Below are 17,174 nucleotides of genomic sequence, written 5' to 3' on the forward strand. Positions count from 1 at the left end.
AACTTACGTTTGATAAAAGATTATGATCATGATCACCCTAGAATCCCGACTCAATAGCTTGCGAAGGTATGTTATTTCCGGGAAGTGGTGGAGAGGCTTCCCTGGAAGTGCATTTCATGTTGATGGCATATGCTGTCGATGAGACCTATTATAGGCTCATATTACTCTTGTACATGAGCTTGACCAGATCTGCAGATACACTGTTCTAAGCTTGGTGGTGAGTAACCATAGGTACAAAGATACTTCACAACACACAATTTACATGGTGCTTTCTAGATTGTTAATTACGAGTTGAATAGCATCGATATCCAGACAAGAAAGCATGTACATTGATTTTTATATACTATTTCCCCTCGACATTAGAATTGAGGACCAGGTCTAGGTATGAGACAAAGAATCGAGACTCAATCAATATACCAATCCTCCTAAGACTATAATCCTTTTGTTCGCACCTCAACTAAACCAATAGTAAATGATCCAAAAATCTGAAAACTTCTGAAACTACCAGCATACCATACTTTCCGCCCCTAGCCTGTCCCAAAGAATCCGGAGATATCTTTAATTGGCGCTCTTCTTCGACGCAAAGAAGTAATAGTAATCAAAGATCGCTATATCCGCAAGAAGAACCTGACAACACTCCCCATTCTATTAGCAAATTTCAAAACTTCAGGATACCGACGAGGGAACTAAAGCACTAACCAATCCAGTGATGGTGTAAACTTTCTTCCTAGAATACTCTGTTCCAAAGAGTGTAAAAGTCTTTGCGGGTGGCTGTGATGGCAATGAAGACTTTAATTTAATGTTAGTTCCGGCTTTTATGGCGGTAGGCGAGGGGGGATGACATACGTATGCCCTCACTTGAGGAGCTGCGATTTTCTCTGGAACGAAGCGGGTGGTAGACCACATTGTGGTGGAGCGGAAGGTAGTTTGGAGGACTTGTGCAATCATTTTGTTCTCCAGTGAAGAGAGCGTGTACTTTACCAGGACGAAGACTTTGTTATGAAGTGTGGTATTTCCGAATTAGGTGCGTTGTCGATATTGTGGACGATGCAAGAATTTAATTGATGATAGTCAAAACCGATGAGGGAGTAGATTGATAAGAAAGCTGAGATTAATCTTTGACGATTATGGAAATAAAGGAATGGATTCGAGAGGGAATCCAACGCATATTTATAAAAATTTCTTGGGCATATGAATCTGAAAGTTGAGGTTAGAATTCGTTATCGTTATAATGGCCCATATAGACCCTAACGAAGAGCATAACGTCATTAACGTTATGCTCAACATCCCTGCCGTTATGCTCTGTTTCGGTTAGTCCCGATCCCTGATTCGATCGATTAGATTATATCGTGCCCCAGGGCCGTAAAAGCCCTTGTTTTAATATCAGAGTTATGGGATTATCACTAGAACATCACAACCTCACCTTACCACTTGTAGCCCGCAATATGACATCAATTGCGAAGTCTGGGAATGCGTGATGCATAGCAATGAATGGTCTATGCTCATGTAAGTGCAAAATGAGCAAGGAGGAGCCTAAATCCGGTCCTTTCTTTCTTATAAAATGATTGCTATTTCATTTGTGCTTATTGTTTATATATCTTTTCCTCATGCCTCTTACTAACTACCATTTTCTCCATGCTGGACGGTTTATTTGCGGCATCCTCGTTACTTTCGTTAGCTGTTATGGGATGGCATCTCCTCTTGGTTTAGCTCTGGACTTTAGCCGTTTAGTACCCTCGGATAGCCAGACAAGACGCCGGATCTCGAAAACTACTTTCCGACCACGACTTTAGAGACAGGTTAGGACATTATACCGTTCTGGGCTAGCCGCATGATTTTGCTATCTCTGAAATTGACTGGAACGGTGCCCTTTAATGAGGTCTATTGTCACGGCTTGATATGTGATAGCGATGGGCGAAAAATGTCAAAATCTCTCGGCAATGTTATCGACCCAGTTGACATACTCGACGGTATCAGCCTCGACTGTCTGTAAACGTTCGCGTCAGTAGAAACAGGGAAAGCAGCACAGTCGGTGGGGTTGGTTTCTCCAGCCTTCAGAATACTAATATTTACCGGCGTCTTGCCACTGGGTGAGCTGATCGCGGAGAGCTGCGCTGACACGGTATCTTATGTCATTTGATTAAGAGGTGCTATATAAGCTACGCCGTTATCCTTAACGGCATAGCTCGCTAGGAGGGAGCGGATCCCTTTCGAGCAGCCCAGTAAAAGCTCATAGGCTACCTCGGACCTCGGGTCATGGAGGGACGGCATATATTCTGGATACTCAGCGATCGTGATCGAGGATGTGTTGTCGCCTGGTCTGCGTGGTAGCTGCTGCCAAAGCTCTTCAGTCAGAAAGGGCATGAACGGAGATAAGAGTCGCAAGCCGGATTCGATTGCGGTGTAAAGTGTGCCCATGGCTGAACGAGCTTCTTCGGGCGTGCCATCTGAGATGATCGACTTTGAGTTCATCTTCGTCACAATCCATCTCTCTGGCAGACTCTCCTTCCCTGTCAAAACATCGCTCTCACGAAGAACAAAATCATTGCCAAGCTTTCCGAGAACATACTTTGTGGCCTGATAGATCTTGTTACAAATTTTTCGGTAGCCGTGCATCGTCTTTATATCTAAATTGATGTCGCTACCAGATGTTTGAGTGTAATTTACAAGCGAAAACCGCAAGGCATCGGCCCCGATCTCAGGAATGCCTTGTGGGAAGGCCTTCTTCTGGTATTTTTCGGCATTCTTGATCTCGCTTTCGGCTAGGTTGCCGTGTAGCAGCTTTTGATACCTTGAAGTCAAAGACCGTATACGAGATGCCGCGAAGGAGGCTGAAAAGTTCAAGGGGATGGTGGAGGAAGCAACAAAAGAACAAGCTGAAATCGACGCTATTAAGACAGAGCTGAGCAAAATACAGGATAAAGGTGTCACCGATGCCATGCAATCAGTTGAGAACCGAAAGCGGGATGTCGAAGCAAGATTGCGGGCATTGCAAGAAACCGTCACGATGTTTGAGAATATGAATATTTAAGCTGATGTGACGTTGCTGGTTGATAGTATCCCGGGAGGTATTGTTCCGTGAATTTCAATTTTCGCAAGTCTTTTTTTCAAAACCGCCAAAGGACACACGTAGGTTAACTTGTACCTAATCATATATCAATCAATCCTATCATGGTTCAACTTTATAAACAACGACCAACTGCTCATTGCAATCGCACCCACATTCACATGTTTGTTCAACAAAGGTAATTAAACTGGGATTCTTTAAAACTCAATTTTATGTATATATTTCAGTACTCGCAGTGTCAACTTGGCTCAACGCTGGATGACCTAATCGTCTGCTTACTTTCCGGGATCCATTTAACCAAATTATACTGGTACTTTTTACCCTAAATAATATGGGTGATAAATATTCCGTCGCAATGTTCTTGAGTATTTTTTGGGTTGCGATTCATGGTCGCTTTATTATGGGCTAGCGCCACAGCAGCATGCAATGCCGATAATGGCTTACAAAGTATGTAGTTGGTGTCTTAGAGAATTTCTGGGACAGATTGAGGCTGCATACTTGGCTGTCACACAGACTGACACTACACAGTATGCTGCTGCACAAACTGCTGCTACAGAGGCTGCTGCTACGCAAGATGCCAGTGCACAGACTACCGCCACAGAGACTGAAGCCACGGGCTCACCGGGCGGATCAGCTGTTCAAGCCCCCAACCAATCTCCCGATGGTCCCAACCCGCCAGATAGTCTGTGACCTGGTGGATACGTCTTTCCAGCTGGGGGCGAGCCCCCTAACACTGGATAACATGAATACCTCAGTATCAGGATTGGAAAGGGACCTTTGAGCAGCTTCCTTTGACTCCAATATCTCTTCTTATAACACGTTTAGCACCTCTCTCCTTGCCTAGAACCCTACACTTATCTCTTGTCACTAACTTCTTTGTCTTTGTACAATGTTCCTCTTCTTGGGCTTTGTTTTGGATCGTTTAGGCTGCGTTTTTGACTCTTTTTGACTGATTGTATCGGTGGACTCTATTGTGGGATGTTTAAGCGTTCCAAGAAGTATTTCAATCTCTCCTTTTTCGGGTTCGGGTTTACAGCTGAATTGAATAGAATTGTGGCTCTTTCTTCTGGGATTGGTTTTATTATTTTCGGCATACATATTGTGACATTGTATACCTTAATCTCGAGACCAGCATGCGGCATAAACTTGTTTGTAATATTCGGGTATTGCAACGCTTTGGTTGGCACTCGATAGAAATATCGTAATCAACCTAGCACCTGACTGCTTCTGAAGGCTGCGGGTATGTATCTAGTAGTTGACTTTCTTGGTACAGTAATCTCAGGTGTTCCTGCATTCAGTCCCCAGGACTCTTCCGACAAGAGACACAACACAATGTCCTTTGTGTTGTCGGTAGCTCAAGGAAAATTGTGTTGTTGCTCAAAATACAACGTTTGACCAAATCCTCACCACGTGATCCGGCTATTGCGCGTTCGCGTCCGCTCAAGCCCCAGGTTGACATTCAACCCAATATCCAACCACCTAATTCATGCCATTCCCTCAACATCTTCTATAACGACAATAGGCGCAGTGGAACATGTCCCTGCCAGAGTTTCTTTCAAGCTGGCTATATGCCCTATCCTCGATCCTTGCCACTGGTGATGCAGGCACCTTTGGCCTATTCTTTTGCATCGACGCCCGCCTCTCTAAAACAGCCGCCTACCTCCAGCAAGCGATTGCGAGCTCCTCGCTAGATGAGGATGCAGAACTAGATGCTGTCAGGGATATCGTAGATCCCGACGACCAATGGAGCTCTATCGCGCGGATGGTACACGCGTACCTCCTCTACCTCCGTGGCCTCAGCCAGGATATCGGTGTAACACACCGATTTGAGTTGTTACTGAAGTTCATGTATGATCAACGCTTTTGTCTATTCCCTCTTAAGGATATGGTGCTAATACTGTTTAATAGAAACGCGGTTTCCAGCGCTGCCGATAATAATAATGGGGCAGTCCTGAATGTAATCGTGCTTGAAGGATCGAAGCATATCACACGACTGGGCATCATATGCGACGATTTGGCGGATGATGGGAGTTACAAGTACTCTGAGCAGGCACACTCTGTTGTGCAAAAGTTGTTCAACGTCTCGCTTAAAGGCGTCCGACTTCCCAATGAGCTTGGGAAGAGAGAGACGTCAGTTGGGATTATCAACTGTTTGTTCAAGTTGGCATCGAAGGTAATATCTCATTTTTTTCTTCCACTTTTAGTTCGAGTGGATTCTGATGGGATGGTGGAATAGATGGGTCGCATAGGCAGTATGACGACAATCATAGTGAATCTTCAAAACGTCCTCCCCTCTATCAATATCACTTCCGACACACGATTCTCGGTTGCACAGCGATGCACCTACGCCTACTACATCGGCATGGAATATTTCCAAAACGCCCAATACTTAAAAGCTGCGAATAGTCTCCAAGAAGCATTTGATCTTTGCCATCCATCTTTCCTTCGAAACCGAAGGAAGATTCTGATACACCTGGTCACTAGTAACACCATCCTCGGCCGTTTCCCATCCTCGGAATTATACAACTTACCGGAGGCAGTACAGTTCAGAGAGGTTTTTTCACCAATTATTAAAGCGATGAAAGTCGGGAATTTCACTGGCTTTGAAAGAGCTTTGTTTCGATCGAAGAAGTGGTTGTTGCATTTCGGGATCTTCCATGACTTGGAGATCCGTTGCGAAACCGTTATGTGGAGAAACCTTATCAAGAACGTATTCGCTGTTAGCGGTAGTACCGCGAAAAATGGAGTTGAAAGCGTGGGATTGGATAAAATTTATGAAGCGGCGGTGACAACAAGAGCCGGATTGCGACCAAGGGTTGTTGGGCAAACGATCAATGGGAGGAAAGAGTTTAGGGAAACTATTACGGAGAGCAGTATTTTAAGTATTGTACTGGGGCTTGTCGATAATGGTTGGTTGAATGGGTATGTTAACCTTGAGAAGGGAATGTTGGCGGGGTGGAGTAGTAAGTCTCGATTGATAACGAGGTTGGTGGACGTGAAGAATCAGTATGTTGGCATGCTGTGGGGTGGGGAGAATGGGAGTGGGGTTACGGAGAAGGAAGGAAGTGGAGAACGAGTTGATAAGGAGGTTGAAACCAATGGCTTTTCTGCTATTAACGCTACTGCTGCTGTTGCTCCGGCGCAGCCTGTTTTTGGAGGATTTTTTCCGGGCGGGTTTGGAGATACGAATATGAATGGGAATGGAAGAGGATATACGACAGATCCTGGCGACGATATGGAGATGGAGCTATAGATTACTTTTTCCTTTCTGTATTATATTTTTGCTTCTGGAGTTCCGGGGAGGTGTTCTTGTTATGGGATATTTTTTCGATGGTTTATATTTCTTCTTGTGTATTTTAGCCCATGAACAAGCGACGGCCTAATCTGGGATGGCCTATTTTTTCCCAGTCGTCTACAAGCAGACGGTTCGGATTGAATATCCTTCGACCCAAGTCCGTTCGTTCTGCCGTGCGACCCACCTTTCAGCTTTCAAAATCCTGGTCCCGCATGCCCAGCCTTGGCGGGACCCACTTTATGGTATCTTAACGGGTTAGAACCGGTGGACCCGTTTCCGCGGCTGAGGATCCTTCGAGCTTGAGCGAGCGAGTCTAGGCTTTTTTTCAAGATTCTGAAGGTCGAAAGTCGACAGAATGAGGGAATGCCTCTCGCTCTTGAAAGCGAGGAAGAGAAGTGGACAAGACTTCCCGATTCGACTGGTCAGTTAACGGGACATCGCATCCGAAAGATGGGTTGGTTGGAAAGAGAAGTCGTTGTGTTCGACTTTAGTTCGTCCAATTGGGACACGCCAGTATGGACATGGATGACCTCTTTCTGATGTCCTTTGCATTCGCATTTTCTAAGTTTTTTTTTTTTTTTTTTTCTGATCCAAAAATACGGCTCCGGCCCATGTGCATCCATGCCACGCCGCTCGGATGAGGGACTTTAGCGAGACCTTCTTATACCTATCAGAAGAATGACGACGTATTCTTGCACTTTTGGACCTTTTGGATACTTGAAGACGATGAGTTCCCCCGCTTGTGACAGTTTTTGTCCTTTTCTTTTCACTTTTGGTGAAGGAGGATATACATACTCAGCCTTGCCTTTTGTAACTTCCTTTCTTCGTTTCTTTCCTCATCGCTGCGCCTGACGATGTAAAGTTTCGTTTGCCAATTTTTGTCCTCCCTCGCTAAATCACTGGCAAGAGGGCTAGTAAACGACTTCGGTCGTTTTTCTTGGTCTGCGGATTAGATGCACATTTGGTTCGCGATAACCTAAACCGTTCACTCCCATCCGCCTCATCACACGTCACAAGACACACACATCCCGCCATAGCCTCCAAGATCCACCTAAACCATGGAAACCGCCGCAGGAATAGTCGGCCTAATAGGCTTTGGATTCCAATTGTGCACCATGATCGATAACATCGTCTCGTCCTATCGTTCCTCTGCTTCAGAATTATCTAACATTTCGTCGAATATTTTGACATTATGCGATGTTCTCGAGGTACTTGATAAACGATTAAAACTCAAACGTAGCAGCTCATTCGGGGCTACCTCAATCGGCACCGGTGGAATAGTGAAGCGATCGTTAACCCACGAGTCCAAGCATCTTGCATCACTACAACTTACAACCGAAGAAACGGTATTATCGGAGAGTCAGGCGTGTTTGCAAAATGTGTTGGATAAATGTTGGGGATGTTTATTAGATATTCAGAGGTTATTGGAGCCGTTTAGAAGTGGGGGTGGTGGAAGTGTCGGTGTGTTGGTGAGGTTTAGATGGATGAGGAAGAAGAGTGATGTACAACATGTCATGGCGAATTTGGAGAGTTGTAAGAGTACGCTTTCTTTGACGTTGTTGGTTTTGCGGTAGTAAGTTGTCCTTTTATACCCGTCATTGGATTCTGCGCTTTTGGTGTGCACATGTGGCTGACTCTTGTGGGGGTAGTTGTGCGGAAGATGAAGAACAAATCGATCCAAAGGATATCGCACTTGCGATACAAAAGCAGGCTGAACAATTGAAATCGGAGAAGGATCAGAATTATGCGTTTGTGATGCAGCGGTATCTCGATTGCGCTTCCTCTACGATTGGATCTCCGAAGTCGACGTTGGTACAGATTCACGGTCATGACGATGATGTCAAAAGCTTTGTGCTCGATGATGTGGCGTCGACGAGGTCTACGGATTTTGAAATAGATTCTGAGGATGATGTCGAGGGGGGCGAAGATACAAGTTCTTCACTGGATTCGTTTTCTATCCCTAGATTACGATCGGAATCTTCACAATCATCTCTCCTATCAGTGACAGTATACCAAAAGGTCGGCAATGAAAGGAAAGAACAACGACGTAGGAAACGACAGAGTAAAGATTCCGGCTGTATAATCGAAGACGACGATATTTCAATCTTATCTCGGGAATCGGTCAAGTGGCAGCCATTTTTGTCATTGGGGTATAAATTGGAATGGTATCGAAGGAACTTTAGGCCAGATCTTAATGGTCGGCTTTCGAGTATTCAGCAGGTGGCTGATACTTGTGAGTTTAATATTCAAGAACTTTTAGCGGGGTGTAAACCTCCTTCGAGACCTATTACTCCCATGGATGCCTTATTAACCCACCAGAACCACAATCATCATAACCAACTTCAGAAGAAAAGTAGCCGACACCTTTTATCCCGTCCCACGCCTTTGAAACCCCGCGAGGAAGAACTTTTCCGTGGTATAGTTCGTATCCAAAAGGCTCTTGCAAACCTATCCACCCTCCGCTCCAATGCTCTCAAAATCCTCTCCGCGGCACCAGTGTTAATCAGAACCTCATCCGTACCCATAACTATCCACACTAAATCCACCGCTACCTCTACCAATAACACCGAAACACCCCTGCGGCCATACGTCCTCGACGCCCTCCAAATCCTTCTAACAATCCACACCCTCTCCGAACGTCTCCACCACAAACTCCAAGAGTTAACCTCCCACCGAGACCAAACCTCCAAATCCTCGATATTATCCCGTCTCAGTCTTTCCAACGACATTTCCCGCTTTGAACACACAAAACGTACATTTTCAAATATTGAAGCTAAAATATCGTTAACATACGCTCAAGAAAGATACTCTCGAGCAAAAGAACTTTGGGAGGCAACACATGATGTTATCTACGCTGCTTTGGAGGCTGAGTTTTTCTTCTTTGATGATATGGATAGGATATTATCTGCTGCTATTGCAGAACCGTTACCGGGTTATAATAAGCTCAAGAGGAGTAATTCTTTGGGATTGGAAATAGATATGTCGGATAACGACGTGAACCGTGGTTACTCAGCACTTGTAGCCAGTGCAGAGAGACAAAAGTCTTACACCCTTATTGACCACAAACTTCGGGGTATCTTGCATTCTGCAAAGTCGGAGGTCATGATTGCGGAGGGGAAGGTGGATTTTGTGCCGGTTAATGGGACGACGATGGAACAGGTGTTGGGGGGATTGGAAGAAGAGGCGGCGAGGGAGAGGAAAAAGTTGGAGGAAGTGTTTAAGTATTTGAATGAGTATGTGTGCTCTTATGTTGCGGGGGCGATGGGGAGGTTGGATGTTGGGATGGCGAGGTTCGGGGAGAGGTTGTTTATCCCGCTGAGGAAGACGGCTGTCCTTGAGTAGTACGAAGTACTAGTACCCGCCCTGGGTTTTTTAAATCAAACAGCGCCACTGAAGGTCTATATAGGCAGGTGTCATGGGAGGGTTATGGCTTTTGTAATTTATGGTTTTGGGATCGCTTGGTTGGTGTTCTGGGTCCGTTAATCTGTAAATATGTTGGCTCGGCACCTTTGTATATATTTTGGTAGTTTTGTTTACGATTGACGTTTAGCGCTTGATATATAGTTATAGTGCACGATGCAAATATTGAAGCTTGGTCTTGTATTTACGAATTGATGAGATGGTGAAATACAAGGTTGAGGTTAGCCTCGAATCCGGGTTGAGGTCTCCTATAGTACCCGAGAACAGCCAAATGATGATGCAAAGATGCTGCAATACCGAAGTCTTCAGTAGCGCCGCAACGACGCTGCAATGACACTGCCCTTATTATATTAATCAAGTATGTTGAGGTATGTGAACTGCCTGCCTGCCTGCCTGTGAATTACGAGTCTCTTCCATTTCAGGCACCTGGGCTCAAACAAAATGAGCCCTACTCCTGGTCTCATAAAACTTAGAAAGGGGATTCTTACAAGCGGTATTGGTTAATCATAATACAAGAAGGGTCTCTAAGACTATGACCTGTTGGCTGTATTGCACCCAAAGTTGCGTTGGGTGTTGCATTTCCATATTTGGTGTTGGTCCCGATTTGGTTAGCGCCGTATTGTTGTGCAACATTTTGGGACGACGTCGCAACCACGTTGGAACGTCGTGAATGATGTCCATAATTACGTCCGTACAGTAAACAAAATTGTGGTATCTAGGGGACGGAGTAAACAACGCAATACCATTTTTTTTTTGAATCCTCAGTCATCATCTCCATCACCACGCCCCCCACGCTCAATAAACCGACTCGAAATTGCACTTCAAACTTCAAACAACTTCTACGGGCATAGAAATGGCTACCGATAGACATTCGATTCTCAAGGTGCCACCAGGGATGCTTCTCCCTGTGATCAAGTCGGAGAACCTTCGCACCTCTGCTTTGATGGATCAAAATGCCCGTCAGCCGTTCACCCAGCGACACTTGCATGTTGTCGGCAAACGCGCCTATGAACTTGTTGTTTCAGTTCATCTTGTTACTGCCTATCCAGGTATTTCCAACGAAAAGATGGCTGTATGAATCTTCCTCCATACTTCTTAGTTTGGAACCTATAGTAAGCATAATGATCAAGGTGCTAATACGTCTCTTGTACCTCCGAATGAGTAGGGACTTCACGATCAATTGACGGCTCTTTCGGAAGTTGTTTGCTTGTCCAATCAGTTCGAACTCCACAAGCACTTGCATCTCTATGGTGCCGAATTGGGCGAGAAAACGATGTCCGATGCTTTTTATGCCTGGATGGGCGCTGTTCTTGTTGAAAGCGGAATTGTCCCAATCTGCAAGTTCATTTCAGCTTTGCTCGAAATCAATGACCAAAAGATCCAATGTCTCGAAACTGGACCCGAGAATGGACCACCGCAAAGACAGGGCCTTGCTCTTGTTGGTGGCCAAACCGGAAATATGATCCAGGGCAAAGAAAACGGTGGGGTCGTTGGGATGGAGATCATCCCAGGTGCTGATTCGGTCGAGAAAACGGTAAGAAAATCAATCGAGCTCATTGAATGTATTCAATATGCTGATGGAGCAAATATTTGGCTTCAGCCTTCAGGGCATAAGCTTTCATACTCGAACTCGAAGGGCTCTTTGGTTAGCGAACCAGAAGAAGCCCCTTTGCTCGCCGGTACCGATACCATGAAGCGCCGAAAGTTGGCCCCGCCAAGGGCTGCCCCACCTCCAATTTTCGAATGATGCACAGTGGTTTCCTTATAGGGATTTGAAGCCCATTATACATATTCTTAAGCTTGCCATTTCTTTTTTCTTCTACCCTGCTTGTTGGAATTATCAGGATGTTTGTAAGAGAACATCTTTTTCAGCTTGTAGGGTTAGCTTGGTACCGATGGAGCTATTCACGAGAAACCAATATACTCAATCATTCCTAATCGTCGTTTTGTTTTGCTTCGTAACTCACCGGAAATGGCATACTGTGCCGACTATTGAGATTGAAAAAAGGATATCAAAGCTCAGCACTTGCCCATGATGTTTGTTTGGCAAGTTTTTTTTATTTTGAACTATACACGTCTTCCCGTAATCCAAAGCATTTCATCTATAGATCTCCTTTTCATCACGTATCTCTACCACTACTTTGGATGACTCAAATCAAACCTCAAGCTTCCGGGCATATTAAGCAATTTTACGGCATATTTCAAATGTCCCGTAACTATAAATTCCTTACACCTATATTCACGAGCATTATAGTTGTCACTTCTACAGGCCCCTCATCGCTCAAGTTATATACGTCCTCAGACCCTCGCGGCCATGCCCATTGTGATTAAGTAACCAGAGTAGAGTAGAAACACATTTCATCCCACACAAGGACAAAAAATAAAAAAATAAATCTAATAAAAGAACCCAACAGAGGAGAAGAGACGTGTGTAATAAAGACTGCTTACAAAGAGTCGAATAGAACAGACAGCGTAGAAGAAGAAGAAGAAGAAGAAGAAGAAGAAGGCCAGAAGCAACCGAAAAGTAAATTTTAAAAAGAAGAAGCAACCCGGCATTCAACATTTCATATTCGTTAACCCCCCCCAAAAAAAAAAAAAAAAGGCAGAAGATTTTTTGGTGAAAAAAAACATGCCTATAATCCCAATCCCCGTTCCCAGCGAACTTTTCTTTTTGACAACTCCCTGCTAAAAGCCAATTAAGCCTTCTCACCTCCATCTGTTACGCGACCATTAAATCCAGCCCTATCACCTATCGAGACGTCTACTGCTGTCCCTTATTTGAAAAGGGTAAAGAGCAAATTGAGAACATCCGGTAAGGCTCCGATCATATTTTCTCACCACTACCTAAACTATGACTTTAATCGATCTTGATGCTGGCGTAAATCTTCCTGACAAAGACCCAACTCGAGAAGAAGCCAATAGTACCTAAAATCACCCCCATTAGCTGTGTCACAAATAGGCCCTGGAACGAAAAAGTAACATACCGGTCAAGATGAAGAACAAGAATCCAATCAACAAACTGTAGCCTAAGTACAAAACGTTACTGGCAAGCCCACCCAAACTCAATTTGCTGAGCCAGTAGATAAATGCGTTCAGGATCACATAGAAAGCGCTGGCGCCAGAGATGAAGAATGCTCTCCAGTGCCAATGGTAGTTCTCACTGCAGAGAAGGAAGTAAATCATGAGGATCGTGACGGTCGAGCACGTGATAATCTAGTAAGTATCAAATTAGCTGATGTTGCTATGGTTATTGATGAATGGCCGCTTCTCACCATAATGCCGTAGCAAACAAATAAGAACCCGAACATATAATAGACTCTGTGGAACCAGATCGACGACATGATAAAGTACAATTCGACAAAGATGGCACCGAATGGGAGAATACCGACGAGGAGCATGCTGGGAAGCGGCTTGAGATACAATGCTTGCTCAGGGATCTGTCGAGGGATCTGATTTGTTCGGACCGGTGCTTCGAAGGCCTATCATCATGTTAGCTTCAATTCCACCCTGAAAAATGTGTGCAGATATCATACTGGAGCCCTGAACCCGAACCAACTTCCGGCGAAACTCAATGGCAAACTGATGACGAACCAGATACAGATAAGTGCAATCATAGTCCATAGCGGCACAGCACCAGAGGAGCCCTTCCAAATCAAGAAGAAGTTCAAGAAGAAGAATGTGCCAAAGACAACGCCGGGAATGAAGATTGGTGTGAACACGATGTTCTTTTTCCATGATTCGCCACCAAACGACTTGTAGACGCGGGCAGAGGTGTAGCCACCGACGAAGCCGAGGAGAGTGTAGAATATTATCATGGCGGTGGCGAGACTACCACGACCAGACGGCGAAAGGAACCCGAGGAGCGCAAACACTATACACTATTAGTATTCAGGTACTAAAGGCAGGGGTTATAGGACATACATATGGTAACGCCAGTCATGAAGAAGATCTGGGCACCGCTGCCGAGGAAGATACTGAGCAGCATGGGGTTCTTTGGCGGTCTGAATACGTCTCCGTGAACAAGCTTCCAACCGGAATCCTCCTGTACATCTTCATTCAAGTCAAGCTGGTTGTAGCGAGCAATATCCTTTCTCAAAGTCTTGAGAAGAACCATGCTGACCATTCCGGTGAGGAAGATGACGATGATAGCGCTGTTGACAAGCGAGAACCAATGGATCCGTGGGTCGAAGACATGGAGATACTTGTCCCATCTGGTAGCCCAGGCGGTAGGAGACTCCATCCAAATAACACTGTATGTATAGGTGATATCGGTGTTGCCCTCTTCGCTTAATATCATAGGTTCTTCGTTACCACAGTCTGCAGTTTTCTTATCAGCAGAGATTTTTTGGTGTCTCGAAGAAGGCTGTACAACGACACCAACGACTCGGAACGACCTGTCCTTTCGACTAGGAATACGATGGTAGTCAACAATGATGTCGTAGTGGTTATTAATGTATGGCTTGGGTTGGGTTTTGCCATCATCGACAAGGCCGCCGAGAGAGAAACCTTGGCTATAGAACTGATTCGATTCGTCGCCAATTTGCGAGGTCAGGGTCGCAGCGGGTAAGCCATCGATGAGCCAGTTGAGATTGTACCCCTGCCAAATACGCATGTTCGTGAACCTTGCCGACCGCTTATCGTGTTTTGTCTGGCATAAGGGCTTGCAGGATTCGTTCTTGCCCATCTTGAGCTCGAAAGGCGAGGTTAAAATACGGTCACCGAAGAGTATCGACCCTAGCGATTCGGATATCTTTTGGGGTCCCCCCTCGGGCTGGCAAAAATGGAAGTATTCATGGTAGTAGTCGTAGGATATTAAGGACTGGACTTGTTGGCTGGAAGCTTGGATGGTAGGTGTCAGGCGATTGACGTTGAGAGGGACCAGGTCGCCTTCATTGTAGTCTGTCGGGGCTACTCCTGGTAGGTAGAACGCTGTGGAAAGGGATGCCCTGAGGGCTATCAGCGCCGCTAGTGACGGCGACGAGCGGAACCACTTCATGGGCGGGAAACGCGAGGTATCGAAGTCAAGGCAGCGACCGGAATATTGCGAATACGTGCAGACGGGGGATCAAAGTCGGACTGGCACGAAGCCGAAGGGAGGGAGCTGATGATGTTCGTGGGTCCGTTTTGGCGATAGGTTGGTGGTGCAGCAAATTGGCGTAAGCTGTTCTTTTCAGGAACGAACGAACAAACCATACACCAAACATACCAGCCAAAACCAACACTCTCCTGAAACCAAACCCGGACAAAACACAAGCACCGGACAAGGGAGGAGAGGACCCACCGCTGCCGAAGACTAGGTCGAATCCCCCGACGGAATCTGTCGCGTGAGGACAAACGCCACTATCCACGGTTCTACTACCTACCGCTCAACCACGGTGATGACGAGGCCTGCGGGGGTTTGCACAGATGGCTGAATACGCTGCAGTCTGCATCGCTAGGGCTATGAGAGAGGGGTTTACGTCTGTTCGAGTCATGAAGTGGAATTAGCCACATATCCCTAGTGGGCAGTTGCCATCTCGGTATACTATTCCGCCTCTATCTACGTTCAATTCTGCTCAACGCCCTTCGAGGATTTCGGGAGCGACAATATCCCTAAAAACCCGTGCTACGAGTATCTTAGGATCTGAGAACTCAAACCATCTAGTTCTTCGCCGCTGGCTGGCTTGCTTTCTCACTACTTTTTGCTAGTGTTCGTCGATTACGATATCCTGGATATCGATGTCCCAACATTTCAACAAGGGGACCCGTTACCCTGTGGTTATTGGGACGGATTGTACCTATGGCCAAACATCTTCAGGCAGCCTTTGATCTGTGGCTCAATAATGTCCAGGTACAGACAGATTTCGGGCCACGGCGATTGACCATGGACTGTAAGGATTCTATAGTTATGGCATACATGATCCGATATCCACTAAAACGCCAAGAGAATAAAGACATATTGGGGTCGATATCTGACTTCCAGGGTTTGAACGTTTGATATTCTTGTAAAACTTCTAGCTACAGATTGGTTCGGAAATAACGGCCTATAGAGGTTGTTCGGTGACACAGGCAGTCCAAGATCTATATATATCGAGGGTGTGTACCGACAATAATCGGCTATCTACACATTGTCGAGCACCAGCGTTTTCTTGAAAGTATCGGCTGCCATGGAATCCTCGAATTCGATTGCCTTCCTCACTTTCTCGCCATCCTCCGTCAAATACAATACCCAAACCATATCATTCTTGACCACCGGCTTATCCTCTCCCTCGGCCTGTAGTTCTACAGTCGACCGAACCACTGCTTTCCTCGACCCTTCGTCTATGATAATGTCCTCAATTTCCATATCCCACAGGTTCAACAGCGGCGAAACCGCCCCCAATTGAACAAGCAGAGTATTCAATGTTATTGGCGGTTGATACTCGGGGCGGTGGGAGACCATGAACCTATGGCCAAAAGTTTGAATGAAATCATCAGTTCGGACAGCTTTGACGGCTTCGGTATTTATAACTTTGGGGTTGGCCGGATTACGGCTCACGGATCTGAAGAACTTGATGCATGTTCTGTGAATCGTCTTGTAGAGATCGGATGCCGATGAAGGCGGTGGAGGTGCTGTCGTGAATTCAGACATTGCCAAGGTAATAGTATTTTAATGGGAATGTATCAACGTCGACTACGAAATGTAGCAATAGTAAATGATCGGATTCAATGAAAATTGTTAATTCGAATACTCGATTCAAATTAAATTTATTTATATGTATCCAACGTTACCAACGACGGTCGAAGCGGATATATATTGATGCTAGACCGGCAGTTGGTGCTAATCCGGTAGCCTAAGCCTACGATGTACCGACACCACCCAAATACTTGTCTAGAACGCCTCTCCATAACAATTGCACAAGATATCGTGAAGACCAACGTCGACAATCACATCAAAAATTTATGATCATGATGTCCGAGTATCACGGCTGACAGACCTCGGGTCGCCTTTCGGCCAGCCTGATTCGCCCTGAATCGCTCAATCAAGCCTTGGCAATAATTTGGCTGACACCGCAGCGATAACCTTTTAAGACTCCTTAATTCCCGGACCCCTCGACTGTTATCATAACTCTCCAGATAACCTTGGGAATACCCTCCGTCGGCAGTTCACAGGATATCCTACTCCACAGATCGAACCACAATGCCCTGCAGTTCTCACCCTCCGCCGAATTCCTACCCAGCAGATCATCGAGTGCCCCCTATCCGGCGCCAAATCCTCGATTGGGAGTCCTCGCTCTATTTCTCGCTTCAAATGTTTTCAGAATTGGGCAATAGACCGTACTTTACACATAATCGGCTAGGAAGCCGTCGTCAAGTCGAGACTTACAGAGTTCAGACAACTGCAGAAGGGGTACTATCGATATTTAGTACCTT

At 45.6% G+C, this 17,174-nt stretch overlaps 7 protein-coding genes across 7 annotated transcripts; 3 read left to right on the plus strand and 4 right to left on the minus strand.

Annotated features, from left to right (window-relative positions):
- Nucleotides 1-558: 558 nt before the first annotated feature.
- DFL_003480 (uncharacterized protein) lies at nt 559-948 on the minus strand (the record flags this gene model as incomplete). Its single annotated transcript, XM_067632423.1, has 3 exons — nt 559-627; nt 700-789; nt 847-948. 3 exons carry the CDS (start codon nt 946-948, stop codon nt 559-561), a joined length of 261 nt encoding a protein of 86 aa, XP_067490693.1.
- Nucleotides 949-2,127: 1,179 nt separating this feature from the next.
- Nucleotides 2,128-2,940, minus strand: DFL_003481 (uncharacterized protein; the record flags this gene model as incomplete). Its single annotated transcript, XM_067632424.1, has 1 exon — nt 2,128-2,940. The coding sequence occupies one exon, from the start codon at nt 2,938-2,940 to the stop codon at nt 2,128-2,130; it is 813 nt and encodes a 270-aa protein (XP_067490694.1).
- A 1,661-nt stretch (nt 2,941-4,601) lies between these two features.
- Nucleotides 4,602-6,320, plus strand: DFL_003482 (uncharacterized protein; the record flags this gene model as incomplete). The annotated part of the gene is made up of 3 exons (XM_067632425.1): nt 4,602-4,915; nt 4,976-5,240; nt 5,304-6,320. The coding sequence occupies 3 exons, from the start codon at nt 4,602-4,604 to the stop codon at nt 6,318-6,320; spliced, it is 1,596 nt and encodes a 531-aa protein (XP_067490695.1).
- A 1,100-nt stretch (nt 6,321-7,420) lies between these two features.
- On the plus strand, nt 7,421-9,704 carry DFL_003483 (uncharacterized protein; the record flags this gene model as incomplete). The annotated part of the gene is made up of 2 exons (XM_067632426.1): nt 7,421-7,935; nt 8,012-9,704. The coding sequence occupies 2 exons, from the start codon at nt 7,421-7,423 to the stop codon at nt 9,702-9,704; spliced, it is 2,208 nt and encodes a 735-aa protein (XP_067490696.1).
- A 931-nt stretch (nt 9,705-10,635) lies between these two features.
- Nucleotides 10,636-11,529, plus strand: DFL_003484 (uncharacterized protein; the record flags this gene model as incomplete). The annotated part of the gene is made up of 3 exons (XM_067632427.1): nt 10,636-10,854; nt 10,948-11,316; nt 11,383-11,529. 3 exons carry the CDS (start codon nt 10,636-10,638, stop codon nt 11,527-11,529), a joined length of 735 nt encoding a protein of 244 aa, XP_067490697.1.
- A 1,110-nt stretch (nt 11,530-12,639) lies between these two features.
- Nucleotides 12,640-14,778, minus strand: DFL_003485 (uncharacterized protein; the record flags this gene model as incomplete). The annotated part of the gene is made up of 5 exons (XM_067632428.1): nt 12,640-12,707; nt 12,767-12,995; nt 13,055-13,261; nt 13,316-13,653; nt 13,704-14,778. 5 exons carry the CDS (start codon nt 14,776-14,778, stop codon nt 12,640-12,642), a joined length of 1,917 nt encoding a protein of 638 aa, XP_067490698.1.
- A 1,104-nt stretch (nt 14,779-15,882) lies between these two features.
- DFL_003486 (uncharacterized protein) lies at nt 15,883-16,392 on the minus strand (the record flags this gene model as incomplete). The annotated part of the gene is made up of 1 exon (XM_067632429.1): nt 15,883-16,392. The coding sequence occupies one exon, from the start codon at nt 16,390-16,392 to the stop codon at nt 15,883-15,885; it is 510 nt and encodes a 169-aa protein (XP_067490699.1).
- Between the last annotated feature and the right edge of the window lie 782 nt (nt 16,393-17,174).

This window comes from Arthrobotrys flagrans (assembly GCF_004000055.1).
Source record: "Arthrobotrys flagrans strain CBS H-5679 chromosome Unknown unitig_0, whole genome shotgun sequence".
NCBI classification, from domain to species: Eukaryota; Fungi; Ascomycota; class Orbiliomycetes; order Orbiliales; family Orbiliaceae; genus Arthrobotrys; species Arthrobotrys flagrans.